The 24,736-nt window shown below is 24.5% G+C and overlaps 7 protein-coding genes across 11 annotated transcripts in view; 5 read left to right on the top strand and 2 right to left on the bottom strand.

Moving 5' to 3' along the window:
- The first annotated feature begins 363 nt into the window (after positions 1-363).
- LOC122853093 lies at positions 364-1,400 on the top strand. The gene is made up of 2 exons (XM_044153354.1): positions 364-469; positions 546-1,400. The coding sequence occupies exons 1-2, from the start codon at positions 413-415 to the stop codon at positions 1,332-1,334; spliced, it is 846 nt and encodes a 281-aa protein (XP_044009289.1). The 5' UTR covers positions 364-412; the 3' UTR covers positions 1,335-1,400.
- Positions 1,401-9,185: 7,785 nt separating this feature from the next.
- On the top strand, positions 9,186-11,557 carry LOC122860787. Its single transcript, XM_044164772.1, has 3 exons — positions 9,186-9,249; positions 9,355-9,754; positions 11,544-11,557. The coding sequence occupies exons 1-3, from the start codon at positions 9,229-9,231 to the stop codon at positions 11,555-11,557; spliced, it is 435 nt and encodes a 144-aa protein (XP_044020707.1). The 5' UTR covers positions 9,186-9,228.
- A 190-nt stretch (positions 11,558-11,747) lies between these two features.
- LOC122853086 lies at positions 11,748-13,246 on the top strand. The gene is made up of 5 exons (XM_044153342.1): positions 11,748-11,999; positions 12,069-12,677; positions 12,744-12,851; positions 12,929-13,081; positions 13,158-13,246. Exons 1-5 carry the CDS (start codon positions 11,748-11,750, stop codon positions 13,212-13,214), a joined length of 1,179 nt encoding a protein of 392 aa, XP_044009277.1. The 3' UTR covers positions 13,215-13,246.
- Positions 13,247-14,774: 1,528 nt separating this feature from the next.
- On the top strand, positions 14,775-16,716 carry LOC122853046 (vacuolar protein sorting-associated protein VTA1 homolog). Of its 5 annotated transcripts, XM_044153260.1 has the most exons (7): positions 14,775-15,093; positions 15,157-15,582; positions 15,654-15,674; positions 15,755-15,859; positions 15,965-15,988; positions 16,197-16,403; positions 16,469-16,620. In XM_044153260.1, exons 1-7 carry the CDS (start codon positions 14,889-14,891, stop codon positions 16,618-16,620), a joined length of 1,140 nt encoding a protein of 379 aa, XP_044009195.1. In that variant the 5' UTR covers positions 14,775-14,888. The 5 variants fall into 5 exon arrangements, with proteins under 5 accessions (XP_044009195.1, XP_044009205.1, XP_044009213.1 ...); XM_044153270.1 differs by lacking the exon at positions 15,654-15,674; XM_044153278.1 differs by lacking the exon at positions 15,965-15,988.
- Positions 16,521-19,603, bottom strand: LOC122853069 (novel acetylcholine receptor chaperone). The gene is made up of 4 exons (XM_044153307.1): positions 18,741-19,603; positions 17,926-18,064; positions 17,753-17,859; positions 16,521-17,658 (listed from the first exon to the last, which is right to left on the bottom strand). Exons 1-4 carry the CDS (start codon positions 18,855-18,857, stop codon positions 17,545-17,547), a joined length of 477 nt encoding a protein of 158 aa, XP_044009242.1. The 5' UTR covers positions 18,858-19,603; the 3' UTR covers positions 16,521-17,544.
- A 136-nt stretch (positions 19,604-19,739) lies between these two features.
- LOC122853037 (uncharacterized protein PF11_0213-like) lies at positions 19,740-23,618 on the bottom strand. Its single transcript, XM_044153247.1, has 3 exons — positions 23,089-23,618; positions 22,619-22,809; positions 19,740-22,541 (listed from the first exon to the last, which is right to left on the bottom strand). Exons 1-3 carry the CDS (start codon positions 23,155-23,157, stop codon positions 19,895-19,897), a joined length of 2,907 nt encoding a protein of 968 aa, XP_044009182.1. The 5' UTR covers positions 23,158-23,618; the 3' UTR covers positions 19,740-19,894.
- Positions 23,619-23,692: 74 nt separating this feature from the next.
- Positions 23,693-24,736, top strand: part of LOC122852983 (afadin) — a 46,584-nt gene continuing 45,540 nt past the window's right edge. Inside the window, exons 1-2 of the mRNA XM_044153170.1 lie at positions 23,693-23,941; positions 24,182-24,273. The gene's annotated coding sequence lies outside the window, so the exon portion shown is untranslated. The remainder of the gene's footprint in view (positions 23,942-24,181; positions 24,274-24,736) is intronic.

The following is a 24,736-nucleotide window of genomic DNA, read 5'->3' as shown; positions in this document are numbered from 1 at the left end:
ATAATATGACTATAGAAATTTTCCATCTGTTCGTGTCAATCCATGTGTTAAAATATTATCGAAAAAACAATAAAAAAAATGTTTATTTCTAAGAAAAAAAAAGGCAACTCTAGTACTGGCTGATAAAGATTTTAATTTAGGTCAAAAAAATAATACAATGCATCACGTAAAATAGAATAATTAAGTCTAATCAGTTTTTATTTTTGCTCCACAATACATCACGTTCTGAATCTTTGGATAATTCCAGTAGTAAAATTTTACAGTATGTTTTAAAACATGCATTTATTATCAGACACGAATTAAAATTTATTGGCTCTACAACAATAATATTATCCTTGAATATTTCATATATAAATCAGGGTTCTAAATGTTTATCGTTAGTTGCTAATATACAAGTTGTGGACAAGTCGAGATGTTGAAATTATTTAGACTACTTGTGGTTGGAGCATTTGCCTTCATTGTGGCTCATGTGAGTAATTAAATCAATTTGTTTTTAAATGAATGTATCGATAAATTTTTAATGTTTTAAATTTTTTTTTTTACAGCCATTTGATGGTAAAGATTCCAACAAGTTTTTGGTAAATTATCAAGGTCGTTTTTTGGGTAAAATACATAATTCTTGGTGTAATTCTCAGTGTGGAAATAATCAAACTTTTGTTCCAATGTATGTTAAAATAAAATGTGAAAAAACATGTCGTCCAAATACATATAATGGTTTATCAGGCACTTCAATATCAAATAATAAAATAAAAGATGATAAAAATACAACAACAAATAGTAAAAAAGAAGAAGAAATAATTCAAAAAATGACAAATGCTAGAAGATTTATTGATGAAGCTGAACTTTATTCTTTAAAAGCTGAACGTGCAGTAAAATCAGCAGAAAAATTTGAAATGATTGCAAATTTAATAATTGAATCAGACAAATCAAATCCAGGAAAAGTTTCAGATAGTTCATTTAACTCTATTAAAACATTACAAAAAGATATTAAAAAACAATCAGATTTAACAAAGACTTACAAAAAAAATACTGATATTGTAGCAAATAAAGCCAAGTCGGAGATATCTGATGCACTAAGAGCAGCAAGTGACAGTGAATTGAGTTCATCAACAAAAGCAATGATAGAAGAAAGCAATGGTTTATTAATTAGAATTGACGAAATTATAGAACAAGCTGAGGCAAGTGTTAATCAAGCAAAAAATATTGAAAAAAATGCAGATCAGTTTCCTACAATGAGAGCTACAACTATTGCCAGTGTTACTACACCAACACCAACGACAACAACAACAACAACAGCAGCAACAACAACAACAACAGTAGCATCAGCGGGTTAATCAAAAGCTTTAAAATATTTAACTGCTTATAATGGAATTGTCAATATATATTTATCAACAAGAAAATTTTTCATACGCTTTGCAATGTTTATAATAAAAAATAAATAATAAAAAATACATTTAAAGAATTTCTTCTTGGTGTAATTGATTTAATTATATTCAATACGAAACATTAAAATTTGTAAATTAACATTGTAATAATATTCTAGTTGTGGTGTCACCTGAAACCTCGATGAGTAGCATCACGAGAGTATCGAAATATTACATGTAATTAATAATCATCGAAATGAAGGTAGCCATCGATGGAAAAATTATCAATCCCTAAATGATGATAGAAAAAATATCTTTTTTTCTATCATTATTTAGAGATTGATAATATTGGATATTATTAATTGATAAGTAACATTATTAATATGTTTTCAGTTATTTTTAACTTTTTCATAGTTTTTTTTTAAATTTATAGTACACTCAATTTTCTATTTTTTAAATGTTTTGGGTTTTAATACTCAAAGAAATGGCAACGGGTATGACTATACAAATTATAAAGTTATTGGTAAACTTATTAATAATCCAGCAAAGGTTAAAGTTATTCCATCAAAATCAAAATCAGGCGTACTGATTATATTAAGTATTTTTTCAAATAAAACTTGGATGTTTCTTTTCATTGATATTCATAAAAGTTCTTCAAATTGATTAATTGATATTTTAAGCTCCCTGGTTTTTTACACCATGTCGTTAGACCTACGTAATTATTCACACATGTACTCTTTACGCGATTATTTGAAAAATTAACAATTAGTTGATTAACATACAATCAAGTGTATTATATTTGGAATGAAAAAAATACCTTTTAAAGTATGCCCCAATTGTAATTTTGAATAAATAATAGAAATTATGTCTAATTATTTGAAACGTTGGCTTGGCTAATAAAAAAAAAAGCTACTTTGAAAATTTTATTAATAAGCTCCCTGGTGGAAATATTTCTCCATCTTTCTTCGACTTTTCTCCATATTGTCTTTCAAAAAATGACCTATGGTTGGAGAAAAATGGTGGATAAATGTTGCGGAGAAATTCTACCGAAGCTGTGCCAACATTCTAGATAGTTTAATGAGACGTTACATTATTCATTTTTATGATAAAACATTTTCACATTTTATTATTGAAACTAACGACAGAGAATATGAAACACACTATGATCTTAAAACAATAAAAGTTTCATTCCACCAACAATGATTAATCAATATACTGGTGATGATTTATTTTAAAATATTTTAATGATGAATTATCAATTATTTATCATCTTTAATATTTAATAATGAAAATAAAGATTTAATTGTAAACTCATATACAGAATTATTTATGCCATTTAAAATACACAAAAATGATATTATATTAAAGAAACATTTATCATAGATACAAATCGTACATAATTTCAAATGAATGAAAGAAAATCAAATTTGATTAAAGAATTACTTAATAATGTAAGAATAAATAATTAACGAGTTCATGATTCATCATCGGAGTTGATGTACTTTAAACTATTAATAATTTATGTTGATTTCAATTTTTAATTCGAACTAGAAATTATGTCTGATTATTTAAAATATTGGATTGACTAATAAAAAAAAAGACTGTTAAAATTTCATAAATAAATTTTGACAATTATTATTTGATGATACCACATCTGGTGAAACTGGATTCACTGATTTCCACCACATTAATTACAAAAAATAATATTTTATCAATTTCAATTTATAAAAATTAATTTTAATAATATATCTTATTTTCTGTCATCATTTAAAGATTGATAATATTTTTTCAGATGTAATTTACAAATATCTAAATATTCCAGCTTATATATTTTAATCAATTTTATATTTTTTTGTGAATGAGAATTTTTTAAAATTAATAATTATCCAAAATAAAGAAATTGCTATTTTTTTTTCAATTGATAATATTGAGGGTCCAGATTCTGAAAGAACTTGAGTGCTTGGATCTCGATCATAGCCTTCAAGTTCTTTTAGAATCCAGGCCCTCAATTTTATGTATACATTAACGAATAAAAATAATGACACTCATAATTTGAATAATAAACTATAATAATCATGTATACTTAAATATGGTCAACGGTAATATTTGTTGTAGTGAACAGTAATATTTATATTCTTCTAATTATTTCATTTTAATTAAACTAATAATTTTATAACTTATAAAAATTCATAGTTCATTACGTGGACAAATTAACCGATAAATATTTAAAATCAATCATAATTTTTAATTTTCTTTCTGTTTATTTTATTTTAACGAGGACCATCTGGACAACCAGAACCATCTAAACAACCAGGACCACCTGGACAACCAGCTAAATTATTTTCATCAGCAGATTCATCAAGTTGGAGAAATGACGAAGAAAAGTTGAAGAAAGCTCGAAGAAAAGTTAAAGGTACAGTGGAAAAAAATTGGAGTAAATTTCTCCGCCATTTTTCCAACCATGCCGAGCATTTTCGTAAACATACACATTGAATATAGTAGTGGACCAAGTACTGATCCTTGAGGTACACCTGGATAGCTATTCTCGACATAATTATCCCCTCAGTTATTCCCGGCGACAGGGATAACTATTTTGTGGAAATTTACCTTAATTTATGGCTTTATTTGTATCTTCTTCAATGGTTTCCATCAAACGACTATATCGCTTTCGAGCATTTTCATGTTATCCCCGGTACAGGGGATAATTATGTCGAGAATAGCTATCCTGAATTAACTTTTAATGGAGTAGATAGAACACCATTTATATTTGTCTGTTGAAATCTATTAGTTAAATATGACCTAAACCAGAGTAATGCATCATCATTAATACCATAATGAGTTAAACCATTCAACAAGTACTCATGATTTACTGTATCAAATGCCTTACTGAAATCAAAGAACACTGCCACCATAACCTCATGATTATTCATACATAAACGAATATCATCAAGAAGATACGTGACTGCCGATAGAGTATTTGAGTGTTCCTTAAAGCCAGTCTGATATTTATCTAATAATGACGACTTGTTAAGATACAAAGTAATTTGATCATGCACCAATCTTTCTAGCAACTTTGATACTATTGGTAATAAGACAATGCCACGAAAATTAGACTCGTCTTGAGGATTAGAAATCTTTGCAAGTGGAATTACTATTGCTTTTTTCCAAGAATTTGGAAATTCAGACTTGATTAATGAAACATTGAAAATACAAACAAGATAGTTTATGAGCCCTGGACCAAATGCTTTAAGGTGTTTAAGTGACACACCATCTGAACCAACTGATGATGTTGAGACTTTTGACAATACTTTTTTAATGTCTTTAAACATTATGTTCTTGAATCTGAAGAAATTACTTGTTACTTTTGGTGTATATAAAGACCATCTCAAAGAAACATTATTATTTTTTATACGTATGGAGTTTACAAAATAGTCATTTAAACTATTTGGAGTAATCTGAGGTGGAATTAAATGCTTTAAACTATTTATTGAACGTTTAGTTATACCGATGTTATCAATTTTACTCCAGAACTTTCTTGAATTTTTTTCTTCATTAAATTTTTCTATTAAAATTTTTGCTCTATTATTTCTAATTGTATTGGTATTGTATTTACTACAAAACATTAAAATTTGTAAATTAACATTGTGGAAATATAAATGAATACAGCTAGTATTAATAAATAATTATTATTAAATTATTTTGCAATTGTGGTGTCACTTAAGACCTCGATGAATAACACCACAAGAGTATCGAAGTACTACATGTAATCAATAATCATTAATCATCAAAATAAAGGTGGCCATCTTTTTTCTATCATCATTTAGGGATTGATATAATTTGTTTTCAGGTATAATTTACAAGTATCTAAATATTCCAGCTTATATTGTAATCAATTTATTATTTCGTATAGTAATTATTAAAAAAAAGAGACAGTACTATTTTTTTTTCCAATTGACAATTGAGGGTCCGGATTTTAAAAAGACTTTTGGGCTATGTTCAAGATCCAAACACTCAAGTCCTTTTAGAATCCGGAGCTTCAATGCTATGTATTTTCATTGACGAATATGAAATCATCAAAGCAATAAATTTACCATAATTGAACTGTATGTGTCAAAATACTGTGAAATATTCATTTATTTAAAAATGAATCAGGTTGCAACAGAATTTTTTAAATTATTTTATTTTAATTAAACTAATTTTATAACTTATAAAAATTCATAGTTCATTACGTGGACAAATTAACCGATAAATATTTAAAATCAATTATAATTTTTAATTTTCTTTCTGTTTTTTTTATTTTAGCCAGGACCATTTGGACAACCAGAGCCATTTAAACAACCAGAACCACCTGGACAACCAGCTAAATTATTTTCATCAACAGGTTTATCAAGTGAAAAAGTTGGAGAAATGGCGGAGAAAAGTTGAAGAAAGCTTGAAGAAAAGTTAGAGGTACAGTGGAAAAAAATTGGAGTAAATTTTTCCGCCATTTTTCCAACCATGCGGAGCATTTTCGTAAACATTTATCATAGATGAAAATCGTATACAATTTCAACTGAAATTTGATTAAAAAATAAATAATAACTTAATAAGAAGAATAATCATCGAGTTTATGATCCATCACCGAATTTGATTTACTTAAAAATATGAACAATTCATGTTAAATTCAATTCTCAATAATTCGAACTAGAAATTATGTCTGATTATTTAAAACATTGTATTGACTAATGAAAAAAAAGACTGTTAAAATTTTATAAATAAATTTTGACAATTATTATTTGATGATACCACATCTAGTGGAACTAAATTCACCGATTTCCCCCACATTAATAACAACAAATAATAATAAAAAATTTCTTCTTGGTGTAATTGATTTAATTATACTTACAACGAAACATTAAAATTTGTGAACTAGCATTATAAAAATATAAATAAATACTAGTATTAATAAATTTTGCAGTTGTGGTGTCACTCAAGACCTCGATGAGTAACACCACGAGAGTATCGAAATATTACATGTCATTAATAATCATCAAAGTAAAGGTGGCTATCGCTTTTTTCTATCATTATTTAGGGATTGATTATAAAAAAAAAAAGGGACAGTTCTATTTTTTTTTCAATTGATAATTGAAGGACCGGATTCTAAAAAGACTTGAGAGCTATGATCAAGATCCAAGCACTTAAGTTCTTTTAGAATCTGGGCTCTCAATTCCATCTAGTTACACGGACTAAAAGATCTTCAATTATTAAAAACTTAGATACGTTTAATATTATTAAAATGAATTACAAGTCCAAAACTCTTAAAAATTATTTCATTTTAATTAAACTAATATTATAACTTATAAAAATTCATAGTTTATTACGTGGACTGATCAATCGATAAATATTTAAAATCAATTATAATTTTTAATTTTCTTTCTGTTTTTTTTATTTTAGCCAGGACCATCTGGACAACCAGAACCATCTGAACAACCAGGACCACCTGGACAACCAGCTAAATTATTTTCATCAGCAGGTTCATCAAGTGAAAAAGTTGGAGAAATGGCGGAGAAAAGTTAGAGGTACAGTGAAAAAAATTGGAGTAAATTTCTCCGCCATTTCTCCAACCATGGAGCATTTTCGTAAAGATTTATTATAGATGAAAATCGTATACAATTTCAACCGAATGAAAGAAAAGAAAATTTGTTAATATAATGTTAGAATAAATAATAGAAATTATGTCTAACTATTTGAAACGTTGGCTTGGCTAATAAAAAAAAAGTGACTTTGAGAATTTTATATATAAATTTTGACAATTATTATATTTGATGATGAACAACATTAATATAACAAAAAATAATATTTTATTCATTTATAAAAATTAATTTTAATAATATACTGCTTTAAAATTTATCAATAAACATAATAAAATTGAGGTCAAACGAAAATATGTTTTTTTAATTATTTCTTATCTCTTGGTATTTACTATTGTATTGTTGAGCTTGGGACACACACCTTGCTAACTCAATATTATGATTATATTACCATATTTTAGTCATACTGATAAAAACTGTACATTTTTTATTCTACAGTAAAGACTGGTGTTAAAATGTTGTCATATTTTCTTTGATCATCATAACACTCACACACATGTTGTTACAAATGTTAACAACATAAAAATGGGAAATATACTCAAGTCATCTACAAGTGAGTGTAGTGAAGTTATTAATAATAATAAAACAGTTTATCAAAATAATAAAAAAAATATAAATACTTGGTGGTCTTGGTTAGGAGTAAGTAATTTTTTTAATAATAAAAATCCTGTTAATTCAAATTCTAAATTATATTGTCCTTCACCAAGATTACCAATACGTTCAGTGAAATCATCACCATCAAACGTTCTCGAGTCTTGTCAACATTTAGATGTTCATAAAAAATCAAACTATGTTGATGAATCAACTCAGTATGACATTGATAATTCAAATTTATTAACATCTAAATCGAAAAACAAACTGAACAATCAAAAATCTTTATCGAAAAAAAATAAAAAAACAAGTAAAAAATCAACTAGTACAATTAATAATAATTTATCTGATGATGATGAAGATGATGACACTCAGACAGTGTCAAATGTTAATAACAAATTACCAATAAATAATTATGAAATTTTATTAACTTGTAAATATATTAAAATTGGTAGTTATAAATTTATTTCTAATAGAAAAAATATTATCATCAATAAATCAGGCTTGACACTGAAGAATGTACCACTTGTTGATAATCCAAATGATTTTATAAAAATTCATATCAAATATAATGACATTATTAAAGTTCGTTTGTATTTGAGTAAACCAACAATTTTATTTTTCGATACAAACAAACAATATTGTAGTAAAATTAAAAAATCATTGGGAATAAAAGATGATAAAAACCAAATAACAATAACATTATTACCAAATGAACTGACTGATAATGAAAAAATAACATTGAAAAATATATTTAAAATGAATTTTGAGGAAATTAAAGAATTATGTATTTTTGAAAGACAAGCTCAAGCTGTTGATAAATGTAATTTTGATAAAAAAATTATAAATATATCTCCAATGAAAAAAAAGCTAAGATCAATAAATAATTTACAAAAAGTAAATGTTAAAATTATTGAAAATTTAGTGAATTCTTACGAGTAAGTTGATGAGCTTTCTTTTTTTTTTATATTAAAATTAATTTTTATGATAATTTTTAGATCAATTATACCTCAAAGTTTGGATCCAATTGTTGTTGTTGATAAATTACCAAAGAAGATCAATAAAAAAACAACCAACATGTTGGCTAATTTAAAAACAAAGTATGTAAATTGTTATTTATATTTTAAAATTAAATAATAATTATATTTTTTTTCAGTTTAATTAGACAAGATGATATTTATCCAGTTGTTAATGTGATAAGACTTCCAAAAAATTTCAATAAAAGAACAGCCCATGATGCTCAATCCAATGTATCATCAAAAAAACAAAAACTTTCTCGTGATTATTAACAAAATTTCAAATAATAAAAATTAATTTAGAGCTTTGTTAATGTCTCTCACATTTGTGAAATTAAATTAGAATTAATAAACGGATATTTTGTGATTATTATTATCATTATTATGGTGGTAAGACAAAATGGCCGATGACAATGCCAACAGCTGACCACAAATAAAGAAAATTTCAATATGTAAACATGTGCAGCAAATTTTTCAAAGTAAATTAATTTCTAAAAAATCATTAAACAATATTTTACAGTAATAATTATTGTTTATTTTAATAAAAATTGTTTAAATATCATCAATTTTAATAATAGTTATTTTTTTTTAAATAACTTATTTATAATAAAATTTCGATTAAGAATCATGTCACAAATGTGTTCAAAGGTTAGTTTGCAATAATTAAATAATGCAAATTCATTAACAACAACAACAACGTTTGTTTAATTTTATTGATAAACAATTTATATATTTTTATTTTTCATGAATTAGCCATTTGTTGTTCGTCTTAGAAGAACATATCCTTATGTTGATCCAACATTAATGACTCGTAGTCAAAATACAACAGGAAAAAAACCATGGGATGGATTATGGCTTGATAAAGAAAATAATAACTACAACAACTCAAGCTCAAAGATAACAGATACATCAGCTTGTCCATTTTTGAAAACTAATAATAAAAATTATTATTTAAACAAAGATGAAGTCAATTATTCATATGATTATGTTGGAAAGATAATTGATAAACCATCGGAAACAAAAATAAAAACAAATGATAATAATAAAATTAAAGTACTGATTATAACTACAGCTGATAAGAAACGTAAAGTATTAACATTTGATACACGTGATGCAAATGATTTGATGATTAGTGATTTATTGAAAAAATCTGGTATAACAAATAATAAAAATACAAAAGTATCATATGTCAATGATCCATTATTGGCAATAAATTATATTATCGAAACTGAATGTCTTTTTGAAAAAGATAAAATCGAAATTGATAATGATGATTATGATACAGATGATAATAATAATAAAGTAAAAATAAAAATTGAAAATACATTTGATTATGATTTTACTGATGAATCAAATGAAACTGATTTTTTATTTAATGAAAAAAGTATAAATGAAGCTAAGGAAATTGTTATTGATTATCCAAAAAATACAATTGTCATTGATGGTAAAAATGGAAAAATACAAATTCTTGGTGTTTCGAAAAGTGGAATACAAACACTTTATAATATTGATATTTATGATGAGACATGTACTGTTTATGATCTTCTACTTGGTATTGGTATTTCAATGAAAAATTTAATAAAAGTTGAACTTATTAAATTTCCACACTCGTCAATTAATTATATTGTTGAACATCAAGATATTGTTAATAATTCAGATGATGTTAATAATAATTTAAATATTATTTCGGAGTTTCAACTTGATTCAGAACAACAACGTCGTCGTATTGAATTTGATAAATCAAATAAAAATTTACCCTCGCGTTTTGTCAAATTTTTATCAACAAAAGAAGAACAGTTTAAAAAAATTTATCATAATAACGATGAGAATAATAATTTATCATTTAATTATAAACGTGATGATAAATATCTTGTTGTTGAAAAAACTCAAATAATATTTGAAAAAAAATTCATTAGAGATCCACGTAATACACTTGTTCATAAAAAAAAAAATAATATTGTTAGATTTTTAATTGTTACTAAAAATGGAGAAGAAAATTTAATTGAAGTTGAAATATTTAATGATAAATCAACTGTTAATGAAATTGTTAAAGCTATGAAAAGAAAATTTCAATTTAATGGTAATGCTAAAATTTCATTGATTAAAAATTATCCAATATTTCCAATTAATTATCTTGTTGAATTTAAAGATGAAAATATATATTAAAATTAATTAATAAGTATTTAATTAGTATTTAAAAAATAATAATTAAGATTTTTCTAATAATTTATTTTCAACTATTTAGTTGAGAAATATATCAATTTTAAAAATATATATAAATCATGTTATAAAACTTATAATTTATTAATCACATAGATTATTTTTTTAAGAAAAAAAATTGTGAGACAAAGCAATACCAAGATTAATTATTAATTTATCATTGAAATTTAATTTTTAAGAAAAATAAAATTAAAATTAATAAATAAACACTTGATGTATTATCACGAGTTATATTTTTTACTTGAAAAAAAAAAAAACAAAATGATGTTACACTTTAACACGATATAAAATAATCAAGTTACTATCTATCAAAGTTGTTATTTTTATTTACTACAAGTCTGTCTTCGAGCTTAATTTACTACAAGCTAGAGCTAAATAGATGTGAAGCTTTTGAAAGTTGGAGAGCGACTGAAGCTCATATCGATTGTATTAACCCTTAGTTACGAGTTCTTTTTTTTTTTTTTTTTTCAAATAAAAAAGACAATGTCGTTTTCAGAACTGTGAAACAATTGATAGCTATAAGATAATTTGCTTAAAACAAAAGGCTTAAATTTTTTTTCGTCTACCAAGAAGGCTAACTGCAAATTACGGAAAAAAAAAAAATTGAAACACAGTAAAACTACCCTCAATTTATGAAAAAAAAAAATATATGATACTTTCTACATTTGCAACTGTAAAAAAAAAGAAACAATTGGATATATTCGTGTTAAACTTTTTTACAGTTTATAAAAAATAATAAAATTATAAAAAATCAATTGTATTTAAATTTTAAAATTCTTAAAAAGAAATAATTTCATATCACAAGTACCAAATAATAATTGGACATACGTGACTATAATAGGGTATAAATAAATAAATAACTAGCCTCAATTTGAAGCAAAAAAATAAAACCTCAATTGTTTTTTAATATATTATTAGTTTGAATCATGTCTGGGGCTAAACAACTTGTGCAAATTAATCGTTGTAAAAAAAGAATTAAAACGTTAATGCTTGCAATGGGACTATGGCCAGTAAAAAATCCAACAATTATTTATCGAATACGACCATATATTGTTGGATGTTCAATATTTTTGGTATTTCTTGGTCTTTGTAATTTTATTTATCATAATTCTCATATTTTAACAATTGCACTGAGAGGTGTAGGTTTGGCATTAAGTCTTACAGCTGTTATGATTAAAGTAAGTTTAAAAAAACCAAAAAAAAAATTAAATCATTGTTTAAATTTATTTTTTGTTTTAATATTTAAGATTGGATCTTATATTTATTATCGAAAATTATATCTTGAAATTGAGGATATTCTAAATGAAATAATGGCTGAACAATTAACTAAAGAAAATATTATAAAAATAATGCTAGATCCAATTGTTTATTTTTCAACAAAAGTATCATGGTTTATATTTTTTTCTGGCTATGGTATTATGTCTGTATTATTTTCAAAACCAATAATTTTTATGTTTAAAGAATTGATAAATAATGTGCAACCATTTAAATACATGTTACATTATCCATTGGTATATCCTTATAAAATTAATAATGATTTAACATGGATAGCACATTTTATATTTGAATCATTTGTTAGTATTTTTTTTTGTACTGTTGGAACAAGTACTGATAATACATTTGGTTATTATTCATCTCATATTATGGCACAATTTCGTACGTTAAATTATGAAATTGAAAATATTAATAATAATGAAAAAGTAGCATTTGATGAAAAAATTAAATCATTAATTGTACGACATAAACAATTAATTCATTGTTGTGTTTTATTACAAAATGCAAATGGTCCAATTGTTTTGATATTATCATTAACAACAGCAGTTATACTTTGTACTTTGTTATTTCAAATAAGTCAGGTATTATTTATTTTAAACATAATAAATATATTTAATTATTTTTTTATTTTTATTATATTATTTTAGATGAAAAATATATTATTTGGTCAACTTATTTGGCTAACAGTTTATATTTCTTTTAAATTATTTCAAACGTTAATTTATGCTTGGTCGGGTGAAAAAATAACCAGCGAGGTTGATTTTTTTTTTTATATATTTTATATGATATGGTATATTGTAAGCAAAATATTCATTTAATATGTTTTTTTTAGAGTGAACAATTTAGAGTTTCAGTATACGCGTGTAACTGGGAAAAAATGGATTATCATTCGAGCGCCAAGAGTCTGATCATCATGATGAATCAAAGACCAGTAAATCTCAAAGCATGTGGAATATTACCGATCAATGCAACACTCTTCACATCAGTGAAGTTTATTTGACTATTTTTTAATTTTCCAGCCAATTTTAATGCTTACTTATGTATCTTTTTTATTTTGCTAGATGTTAAATGGCTCATTGTCATATTTTTTCCTGTTACGCTCTCTACAAGAATCTTAATAATTAAAATATTATAAAAATTGATAATTCGCTATTTATGGACATGTTAAAATATTGGAATTTTTTCATTTTTCAATTACTATAATTGTTGTTGCTAATTACAACTAACACAAAGCTTAATTTATAATTTCATCTAAAGAAAAAATAATATATTCTAGCACTCTTTTGATGTATAAATTAATTACAAATAAAATACTTTTTATTAATCTACCGTTGACTAATAAATAGCTAATCTAGTGATGGATTTTTTTTTTTTGTAAATTTAAAATTGATTTAAAAGATTAAAAACCACTAACCTTTTGGAGTCTCATGTCTAAATGTTTTTTAAGTAGACTCAAATAGTTGATTCATTTGTTCTCTAACGGACCCAATGTACAGACACCATCAATACAATCAATGACTTTAACAAACTACTACTTTAATAATGACTCTAACACTGACTTTAATAATGACTCTCAGTCAACAACAACACTGACTCTAATTAAACTGACTTTAATACAATTTCAAAAACACTGTCTATCTGTAACAGTAATAATGTTAATTAATTCAAGTGCATTATTTGCAGCATCAACATTCAATCAACATTGATAAACCAAAACTAACATACCATGTAACTATTATTGTATCAGCATATTGACCAAGTCTGCCAAGTCCAACATTTTTGGAGCATTCAACTTCACAAGTCGCTCCATAACACCAACTCTAGTTGCTGTTGTTGCAATTTTTTAATTAAATGTTTATTTGACATTCATAGATTCAGCAACACTTAAATAATTTATCAATTATTACATGGTTATTTATTCATTATTATTATTATTTATAAATAAATGAGTAAATTTCCTTACTTTAATGACAAATTGAATGCTATGTTGTTCAACAATGTTGTGTTTATTGATTCATCAACAATTAAAATTGTGTCTTTATTATTTTTGTGACAATTGGGATCTAAAAATATAAAAAATAATTATTTAGAATATTGGCAAGATAAAAAAAAAAGAGAGAGAGAGAGAAGGCATATAACGCCAATCTACAAACCTTTTATTTAAACAACAATATAAATAATTGTTGTTAATATCAAGCTTTGTTGTTATTTTCAACAATATTGCATATTTATTTGTTTTTAACATCATAACAATTGATACAAATAATTTTTTCAACTTGATGATGCTCCAAAATGCTCCAAAATTAGCGAGTCATGCCAAACGACGCCATTTTGTGGACAGCAAATTTCGCCAATATATTCATGAAGATATTATCAATTGTTTAAACTAAAAATAAGTAACAAAAATATACTCAATCAATTACCTGGTGTTTTATATAATAATTGAGACAATAATTAACAGGTATATTGAAGATTCAAATACAGGTGAAATTGATAAAAAGTAGCGGTTTCGACGGACACAGCGTATAGATGTACAAACGATGCAAGACTGATGCTTAGCCAAGCTACCGCCAGGGGTAATAAGCTACAGAAAAACACCACCCAGTAGCGCTGTGATTGATTTCTGTAATAGTAAACTACATTATCAATGTACTAATGTTTTGCTTACGTGTTGGTAAACAATAAACATGTATGTGTGTTGTCAATTGCGTTAGAAGTGATTAGAAATTTATTAGTCATTCAGGGTGTTTTTCTTTTTAAAATAAATACTAAATTTCATAGTGTTTATGTGAATGTCTAATAATTCAGACAAATCAAATCTTCAACAACGTTATTTAAATATAATAACACAATTGACATCAACAATATCAACAAATAAATTATCAAAAATGTCAAGTTTTGATTTATCAGATTTACCAGCAACATTAAAAAGCATAAAACCTTATTTAAAAACATCAAATGAACATGAAGTTCGTGATCCAGTTGTCAGCTATTGGGGTTAGTATATTTTGTTAAATAATAAAAATATTTTGATAATAATTTAAATTATAATTTTTTTAGCACGTTTATATGCACTCCAGACTGGTATTAAAATTGGCAAAAGTCCAGAAGAACGTTCTTATCTAATGAAACTTATGGATTGGTTGGAAAAATTTAAAAAAGAACATTCTGATAATGAAGCAATAACAAATGAAATTGCTGCACAAGCACATCTTGAAAATTGGATATTAACAATATTTACACATGCTGATGAACAAGATAGAGCTGGTAATTTTAGTATGTCACTTGTACAAGGTTTTTATACTGCTGGTATATTGTATGATATTATGAGTACATTTGGTGAATTAACTGAGGAAGTAATTCAAAATAGAAAATATGCTAAATGGAAAGCAACTTATATTCATAATTGTCTTAAAAATGGACAAACACCAATTGCTGGTCCAATTGAAAATGGGGAAGGTGGTTCACCTGCTCCACGTAATCAAGGTATTTATTATTTTACAAAATTCTATTTATTTAAAATATATTTTTCAACAATTTAATTTAAATCTATGTAGCTGATGAAATTGATAATGAAGGTAAAAATTGATATTTAATGATTTAGAAAAAAATAAGTTAATTTTGTTAGTGTTATTTATTAATAATTAAATTATGATAGAAAAAAAAATGAATGAAGAACAGTGGCCTGATGATGTCATTGAAGAGGATAATGACAAAACAAAATCTGTTGTTTCTGATGATACTGATGAGCTTCCTGGTCCAGGTACAATACCATCGTCATTGTTCGATTCTTTCATTGTGTTATAAATGCTTATCATTGACATTAAACTAAACAAAATTATTGTATTATTTTTATTTTCTTGAATAGCCAACGATGGTGATGAGGTGGAAGGTATTTACTGATATTCAGCACATCTGTCTTCATCATCATGCACTGTTTAGCTAATTATTATTGTTATTTATCATTATTTGTTTGTGTGTTTTTTTTTTGTTGTTTGCTATCATTACAGCTGGTGACATTTCGTGCAAATTCATAATTTAATAATTATTGTTCTTTAAAATGTATAAAGAGTTTTTTTTATTTGGTATTTTGTTTATAGCTCCACCACAAGTACCACCAAACAATGATGCATATGGTTTTCCTGCTGTTCCAACGTCAAATTCAAATGTTACACCAGGTAACCCAGCACCATCAAGCACACCATCGTATCCATCATTTCCAGCTTCACCAAGTACTCCAAATGCTGGTTATTCACCTGCTCCAAAACATCAACCACTTCCTGATTATTCAACACATGAACAAACAGGTAAATAATTAATTTTTACATATATTTTTTTATCAACTTTAACATAATTTATTTTATTCACATAGGAAATGTTAATCTGGATGCTGAACAGATGAATAAAGCTCAAAAATATATCAAATGGGCAGGTAGTGCTATCAACTATGATGACATTCCAACTGCTGTTGATAATCTTCGTAAAGCATTACATCTTTTAACAACTGGTCAAGATTCTGGTTAAGAAAAAATGAAGAAAATGCAACACATGAATTTCATTATATTAATTTTAAAGCATAATATTTTCTTAAAAAAATATGAATGTAATTTCTACTGTATAAAAAATAGTACTGTTAAATATAAATTGATATGCTTCTTTTTTTTTTTTTACAAATGCAAAATAAAAAAAACAAAAATATATATTAAAAAGTAATTTTCTGATTGTTGATAGAAATTAAAAACTCAATTAATAATATTAATAATTATATGTTTTATCAATGATAATTAATACATTAAAAATCTGTCCATGTAATAATGTTGAAAGTTTATTTATTAAAATACTTACCAATTGTTTTTTCACAAAAAAATTATTATATCAAATAGTTGATAATTATTTATAATCATATTTATTTATATTCAGGTTTTACATTATTTTTTATTTGTTTTGTAAATTTTTAAAAACATTCCTATTTTATTTACGTGAATTTTAGTAAATTTATTTCAAAAATTTTTTAGTTAAATTTATCAGCTAAAATCAATCCCTCGTAGTTACTTATATTATTTTTTTCTGCATGTGACTAGTTTTTTTTTTCTTTGTAAATATTATATACACATTTAAATATTTCTAATTTTAATTATGGCAGTTACTTAATGCTCTTTTTTCATCAACTTAAAATTCTTCTAATTTATTTATTAATACTAGCTAATTTTTCAAAGTAACTATTTAAAAAAAAAAAAAATTAATAATTTACTCTCACATTACTTGGCAATCTGCTCAAAAAATTATCTAAAAAAACAGTGTGCTTATATTGCTTATGAATATATATTTTTTTTAAAATCTAAATTTAATAAATAAGCTATAAATAATGACTATTAATTGTTATATTATTTTCATTAACTAATTATTTTAGTTATTAATTTATAATATTTTATTTAAATTAAATTTTGTTCAGTCTTGTTTTTTGGCTTTATCATCAACTCCATTTGCTGTAACTGCTTCTTTAGCTTGACGATTTAATTGATAATCAATAACAAGTCTTCCTGACAGCATAAACAAGAATACCTTGAAAAAAAAAATAAAAAAATTTACAATATTAAGAAAGTTAATTAAAACATTTCAAATTAATATTTATTAATTTTTTTAATTTTTTTTTTACCAATGCTGGTGCTGTACGTTCAAGTTTATCACTGACTTGATAATGTGAATAAACTGCCATTAGCATCAACAACAATAAAATAGCATTTGATGTATTTTTAACAATTCCTAAATGTAAAATATAATATTAATTAACATCTAAATTGATTAATTAATATTTAAATAGCTACTTACTATTTGGTATTGTTGCCATAGCCAAACCACAAATTATCTCCAATGATCCAACAGTACGTCTGTACCATTTGCTTGGTATTTTAAAATTAAGTAATTCTGATAATGGAAATACTTTTGTATATTTGACATACTCTTTACGCTGTAATTATCAATAATAACAAAATTTTATAATTTTGATGACATACAGTATAATCAAAGTTTAACAAAAAAATACAATAAAACATAATATTGGAGTTATGCCAAGTTGAAAAATAAAAATATTACCAGCTGACATGAATCTTGTTACATGGCAATGAACTACTAAAATAGAAATTATTTTTTTGGCTACCTGTATGACTCTATGATTCTGTCATTGGTATTTATTAAAATTCAATGAATATTCAAAGTCAATTTTGCAATCAAGCCAACATTATTATTTTACTTTTAATTTTAATTTCTTCATTAGAAATATTTTTTAAAAAATTCTTTATTTACATAAACAAAAAAAAACAAGCAAAAGTAAGTCAACACACACTTTTGATTAATTAATATATTTTTTTTTAATACTCATAAACAGTTTATGTTTATTTTTATAAAATAAATAAACTTGAAAAATTATTTAAAAATTGTGTCATCAAGCTCAAGCTCAAACATCCCACGCTACCCTTATATAACAAAATAATATAATAAAAACATTAAAGCCCAACAAGCCCTCATGAATTTAAAAAAATAAAAATAAATACTATATGTAAAAAATAAAATAACAAACAATAGAGTTTAATAAATAATATAATTAATTATTTTTGTAAATAATATTAATGATAAAAAAAACTCACCAAATCTTTGTGAAGTTCTTGACTCAATTGGGGAGTCACCTTGGTTGTTCCCACAAATATAAAAAAAATACCAAGTAAAATAGATAATGACTTTAAAACAATTGATGATTTACCCATTATGCACTTAATTATTAATATTTATTATTGTTATTAAATAAACATCCGCTCCCACACCCAACGACACTCACGACAACAACTAAACTTGCTAAAATAAATATTTCAAAAATTTGTCTAAGATAGAAACGTTAAAAAAATAACTCAATGTTTTTTTTTCAAGTAAAAAATTTAACAATAATAATAAAAAATAATCATTGCCAACAATTAATATTTAATATATAATTATTATTTGATAGTAATAAATAAATTTAATTTAATTTCGAAACAAAGTGATGATATTTACGTCGAGCTATGATTATTTAATAATTAAGTTAAAATTATAAATAAATAGTAATACTTGATGGTGTTGTCTAATATGATTATAGAATGTTGAGCTTGATGCTATTGATAATAACGTCCATGTTTTTTTATTTTTTTTATTTGGCGACAGCGCAGAGAACACATTAAACAGTGAGATCGAAATTTTATTTTTTTATTTTATTTTTTTCTCTCCTCTTTTACAAAGTATTATGACGTCAGCTCAACGTGTTACTGTAGATTTTTCGATTTTTCTTTAGATGAAAAATTTGATACAACTAGTCAACCACCACTTGGTAAATTTTTCGAGGGGTAATTTTAGAAGGGATACTAAATCACTAAGAGGGGATGAAAAAAATCGTTATTATTGGACTTATAGTTGAAACACATGCTCGTAGATAAATTTTATATAAAAATTATATTCTTTGATCCCTTATTTATTTCAGATTGTGGGGTTGTTTTTTTTTTTTTTTTTTATTTTTCTATTCTTATCTTTTCATTTTTAACGATTTTATTTTTTAGAAAATTTTACTATTTATAAATAATTTAATAAACTTTGTTGTTGTTCTTTTGTTTATTATCACATTATTTTTTTTTTTTTTTTGTTAATTATTTTACATAAATAATGATTAAACTTGTCTTCTTTTTTAATTTTTAACAAAAAAGATATTAATATATTTACATAATGATTATTAAACATATTATAAACACTGTGTAAAGCTCAGCTTAGTTTAGCTAGTTTATATTTTTTTTGGATCACTTCGTACGAGAGTCATACATTTTGATGAATCTGATAATTTTACTGGACCACGTCGACGTCTAAGTACAGTAATAACTTTTTTTTTATCTTTATCATTTTCTTTTAAATCTTTTTTTTGTGTTGTTTCTGTTGAATTTTTAATTGGCGGTTTTGCTATATTTTTTTTATTATTATCAATTGGTTTTATTTCAATTTTAGATTCAATACTAGTTGTTGTAATTTTTTCAATTTTATTTATTATTACAATTTTTTCACTGACAATCGGATTTATTTTTTCATGACATTCTTGATCAATTGGCTTTTCTGGTGATGAAGATATTGGAGATATTACAAGTAATTCTTCTGATACATCGGAATTCGATGTATTTTTATTATTTTCATCTTGTTTTAAATTTTCTTCAGTTATTTTTTCTTTATCCAAATTTGATGTCTCCTTAACATTGTCACTTGTTTTAGCTTTATCAATCAATTGAGCTTCATCAACAATATTATTACTAGAATCATTTGTTGTGCTTGGTTTTATTATCACTTGATCTGGTGCATCGTCAAGTAAATTAAGTAACTTTTCATTTTCAGCTGATAAATCATTTTCATCTTTGGATGTCAATGGTGTTTTTGATATTAATTTAATTGTCGAATCTTTTAACTTAACTGCATTGTTGTCATCTTGATCTGTTTTGTCAATTAATTTTTCAACATTATCACTTGATTTTGTGAGTTTATCATCTGATTTTTTTACACTTGTTACACATGTTTTTTCTGTAGATTTATTATCATCTGATAAAACATCATTAATTGAATTTTTATCTTGATTTTTTTCATTATTATTTTTAATTGGAGAAATGTCCATTAATTTCCTATCAACACTCATTGAATTTAATATAAATTTTTCAATATTTTCAATTTTTTCCTCTTTCAATGAATCATTCAATGATCCATTATCAGCATCATTATTATTCGTTTGTTTTTTAACTGGACTAGATAATGGACTTTCAATTATTTCACCTTCTTCAAGTGTATTTAAAATATCTTTAATATTATTAATTTTTTTATTATCTTTTTCTTTGCTATTATTATTTGTATTTTTTATTTTTTCATTGATAGTTTTCATTGATGTTTCAATAACACGAGAATCTTTAATTTCTTTTACAATTTTTTCTGGAGTTTTTTCTTTTTCAATTTGTGGATTATTTTTTAATACTGGTGAACTTGGACTTGTTGGAATATTATCATTTGTATTAGATTGATTACGTTTTTTTAAAAGATCACGAAGATCAGTTGATTTATTTGTATCTAAAATTGGTGATTGTTGTTTTTTTTTTTCATCAAATTTTTCTTTTTCTTTATCACATGATTTTATATTTTCTCTTTCATTATATTTTTCATTATCATAGTTTTTTTTTTTTTCATCTCTTTCACGTTCATTAAATTTTCCATCATCTCTTTCACGTTCATTAAATTTTCTATCGTCTCTTGATCTTGATCTTGGATTTTCACGTTCATAATTTTTATCTCTATACCTATCATTAGTTTTTTCAAAACGTTTGTTACGTCTAGGACTATTTTTAATATTTCTACGCCAATTATTTTTGCTATTGATTGTATTTTGTTTTCTATTTACTGATCTACTTCTTGATCTTTGATCTATTCTTTTACTACATATTGGTTCTTTTAGATGTTTACGAGACCTGGTTTGGCTAGAATTTCTATCAAATCTATCATTTGATCGTGTATTTTTTCTGCTACCTCTAGAGCTACTTGTACTATTTTCATTCGTTTGGTGTCTTTGTTCTCTTTCATTTCTGGCTGATTTTCTTGGACGTAAATCAATGTCATTTGATTTTGCAGGACAAAAATATTCAGTTTCATCTTTGATGGTTCTTCTATCGTCATAACTTGATGATGATCCATCACGAGAACGACGACGATCAACTGTTTCTCTTTGGTTATAATCAGCATCATTTATTTTTCTTCTTTTGTCATATTCATTTGGTGAATTTTCACGATTTCTTTTGTTGTTATTTTGACTTTTAACATCATAAGATTTTATTTTATCCAATAATTCATCTGGTCTTGTTTTATCTTCGTATTTTAAATCCAATGGAATAAGACGATAATAATTTTCTTTATTATTTACTTTTAAATCTGTTGTTAGCGAATTTTTTTTATTTTCAATTTCTGGTTTTATATCAATTTCTTTTTCTTTTCTTGCTTTATCAGCTGCTGCTTCATCTAACATTTGTTGTTGAAGTTTTTTTTGTAATCTTTCACCAAAAACAGTTGTACATACTTTATCTGGTTGATAAATTTCTTCTTCATCTATATCTTCTTCATATTTTTCATATTTAAAATCTCTATTTTCAGGTTCTATTTTTATTTCTTCATCAATATAATCTGATTCATGTTTTATTTGATGATCAACAACTTCAGGTATGTTTTCATATTTATTGTTATCTTTTTTGCTATCATTATGTCGAGTTGAATCATTAGCATGTTTTGATGTAAATTTATCATCACGATCATTATTTCGATGAAAGCTAGATGTTGTTCTTGAATTAGTATCATGAGTTTGTTCATTTCTTTTAGGTATTTTATAATTTGGTCGACGAAATGCTGCATTGTCAATTCTATAAATTTAACAATAACAAAGTTAAAATATTATTATTCTTGTTTTTTCTTTTAATAAATATTTTTTTAAACTTACGTTTGACGAAGCTCAGATATCATTCGATCTTTTCTTGATACTTCAAGTCTTGCTGTTTTCAACAATGATGATAAATTTGTTGACAATACAACATGAGCTTCCTCCAATTTTTTAAGTCTTGTTTCTGTCTCTGACAATTGTTTCTTTAATTCTTCACATTTTGTTTTTAATAATTCATTCTCAGCTTGATACTAGATATAAATTTAAAAATAGATTATCATTATTATTATAAGCTTTAATTAAGACATGTTAATTATTATATACAATTAATTCCCGCTAAAATAACAATGGAATAACCTCAAAAATTAAAATAAAAATAAAAGCCAAAAAAACACTATTAATAATGTTGTTGTTGAATAATAAATAAAAAAATTAGATGAATAATATTTAGGTATATTTATTAATAAATTATGATTGTTACATTTTATTTTAATAATAGTAGTAAAAAATAAATAGAAATTGATACTCACATCTTGTTGATTGGTTTCTTTTTCAAAAGTTCCCAAATCTCCATACAAATCAACATCATCACAATCCATTTTTGTATTAAATTTATTAAACAATTATTTAATAAACATTATTCAATGTTAATTTTAAAATACATATTAACAATTTTTTTAATGACTGAAGCAATCATTAGTCTTTTTTTGCTCCAACGACTTGCAGAAATGAATGTAAATTATGTTTTTTGTTTATAATATTTGAGTTTTAAAAATGATATTTATGATAAAGCCAGAGTTAACATGAAAAATAATAATAAAGTAATTTATAATTAGTACAATAAGTAATTGACATTCGATTAAAAATGATTGGTAAAAAAAAATAGCAAAAAATAGAATGACTTCTCTCTCTCTCTCTTTTTGTTTCTCTCTTGCTCTCTCTTTGCGCAATTCGGAGCAAAATCTTTACCTGAAACTCCAGGTGACTGCATCTGTTTATGGCAATAAATTTATAATTGAGTTAGTTTATTTAATTTTTTATAATTATTTATAATTATTACCATTTTAAAGTAAATTTCTACTTATCCACAAATAATAGTCGGTAATTGTCCAGCTAGGTGGCGCGACGAAATTCAAGATGGCCGCGCCTTTGTTAGAGAGAAAATGTGTGTCGTCAAGTGTTGTGACTTTTTACACTTAGTATTACAATAATAATTGTTAAACAATTATAAATTGTTGTTAAATCGGTTAATTAATTTTTTCTGAACAAAATTTGATATAAATTATAACAAACTTTTGTGAAATTTGGCAAAAATTAATGGACATGTCAATAGCGTCGGAGCTGACAAAGGACAATCTTAATTTGTTAAATAATGGACAAATGGTATGTAAATATTGTGTGTTTTCATTGTTATTAGTTTTTTAGTGCATAAACAAACATAATTACGTTATTTTTATCAATAATTAAGCAAAAAAAAAGAATTAATTATTTGAGGTTAGATTGTCATTTTGATACAAAGTTAAAGTCTTTTGTTTTGCAATAATAAATGTTAAACAATTATAAATTGTTATTAAATCGATTAAATAAATTTTTCTAAACTCATTGGGATATAAATTGTTGCAGATATTTGTGATTTTTGTCAAAAATCAAGGAACTTGTCAATGGCGTTGGAGCTGACAAAGTCAAATCTTAATTCATCAAAAAATAGACAAATGGTATGTAAATATTGTGTTTTTTTACTGTTATTAATTATTTAACGCATAACCAAACATAATTACGTAATTTTTATTAATTATTAAGCCCAAAATTAATTAATCATTCGAGATTACATTGTCATTTGTTATAAAGACAATGAATTTATCAATTTATTTAAATTTTTTTTATAAATATTTGTTATATATAGCATTGTTGTAGTATCCTTGTTGTATAATAATCGTTTTTGTTTATTAATAACAATCAAAACATTGTAAAATATTTTAATATTCATTTTGTTTTGTATGATGCCTTTGTCAGTTTTTATTGTCAATCTTTAATATCCATTTATTCACTTTGAGATTTAATTTTTTACTGTCTATTTATTGATTTATTATTTATTTATCTATTTTTTAATAATTTACTATTTATCTATTTGTTTATTTACCATAAGTTTAATAATATCACTTTCATCACTTTTCTTTG

Source organism: Aphidius gifuensis, linkage group LG1 (genome assembly GCF_014905175.1).
Source record: "Aphidius gifuensis isolate YNYX2018 linkage group LG1, ASM1490517v1, whole genome shotgun sequence".
In the NCBI taxonomy this organism is placed as follows: Eukaryota; Metazoa; Arthropoda; class Insecta; order Hymenoptera; family Braconidae; genus Aphidius; species Aphidius gifuensis.
This window is presented reverse-complemented; position numbering and strand designations above follow the sequence as displayed.

Coding starts and splice junctions, on each gene's coding strand:
- LOC122853093 (XM_044153354.1), top strand. CDS start 413: ATGTTGAAATTATTTAGACTACTTGTGGTTGGAGCATTTGCCTTCATT. Junction 470..545: donor TTGCCTTCATTGTGGCTCAT/GTGAGTAATTAA, acceptor TTTTTTTTACAG/CCATTTGATGGTAAAGATTC.
- LOC122860787 (XM_044164772.1), top strand. CDS start 9,229: ATGTCACAAATGTGTTCAAAG. Junction 9,250..9,354: donor TGTCACAAATGTGTTCAAAG/GTTAGTTTGCAA, acceptor TTCATGAATTAG/CCATTTGTTGTTCGTCTTAG.
- LOC122853086 (XM_044153342.1), top strand. CDS start 11,748: ATGTCTGGGGCTAAACAACTTGTGCAAATTAATCGTTGTAAAAAAAGA. Junction 12,000..12,068: donor TTACAGCTGTTATGATTAAA/GTAAGTTTAAAA, acceptor TTAATATTTAAG/ATTGGATCTTATATTTATTA. Junction 13,082..13,157: donor ATGCAACACTCTTCACATCA/GTGAAGTTTATT, acceptor TTATTTTGCTAG/ATGTTAAATGGCTCATTGTC.
- LOC122853046 (XM_044153260.1), top strand. CDS start 14,889: ATGTCTAATAATTCAGACAAATCAAATCTTCAACAACGTTATTTAAAT. Junction 15,094..15,156: donor TCCAGTTGTCAGCTATTGGG/GTTAGTATATTT, acceptor TAATTTTTTTAG/CACGTTTATATGCACTCCAG. Junction 15,989..16,196: donor CGATGGTGATGAGGTGGAAG/GTATTTACTGAT, acceptor TTTTGTTTATAG/CTCCACCACAAGTACCACCA.
- LOC122853069 (XM_044153307.1), bottom strand. CDS start 18,857: ATGGGTAAATCATCAATTGTTTTAAAGTCATTATCTATTTTACTTGGT. Junction 18,065..18,740: donor AAGAACTTCACAAAGATTTG/GTGAGTTTTTTT, acceptor TGATAATTACAG/CGTAAAGAGTATGTCAAATA. Junction 17,659..17,752: donor AACGTACAGCACCAGCATTG/GTAAAAAAAAAA, acceptor TTTTTTTTCAAG/GTATTCTTGTTTATGCTGTC.
- LOC122853037 (XM_044153247.1), bottom strand. CDS start 23,157: ATGGATTGTGATGATGTTGATTTGTATGGAGATTTGGGAACTTTTGAA. Junction 22,810..23,088: donor AAGAAACCAATCAACAAGAT/GTGAGTATCAAT, acceptor ATTTATATCTAG/TATCAAGCTGAGAATGAATT. Junction 22,542..22,618: donor ATATCTGAGCTTCGTCAAAC/GTAAGTTTAAAA, acceptor TTAAATTTATAG/AATTGACAATGCAGCATTTC.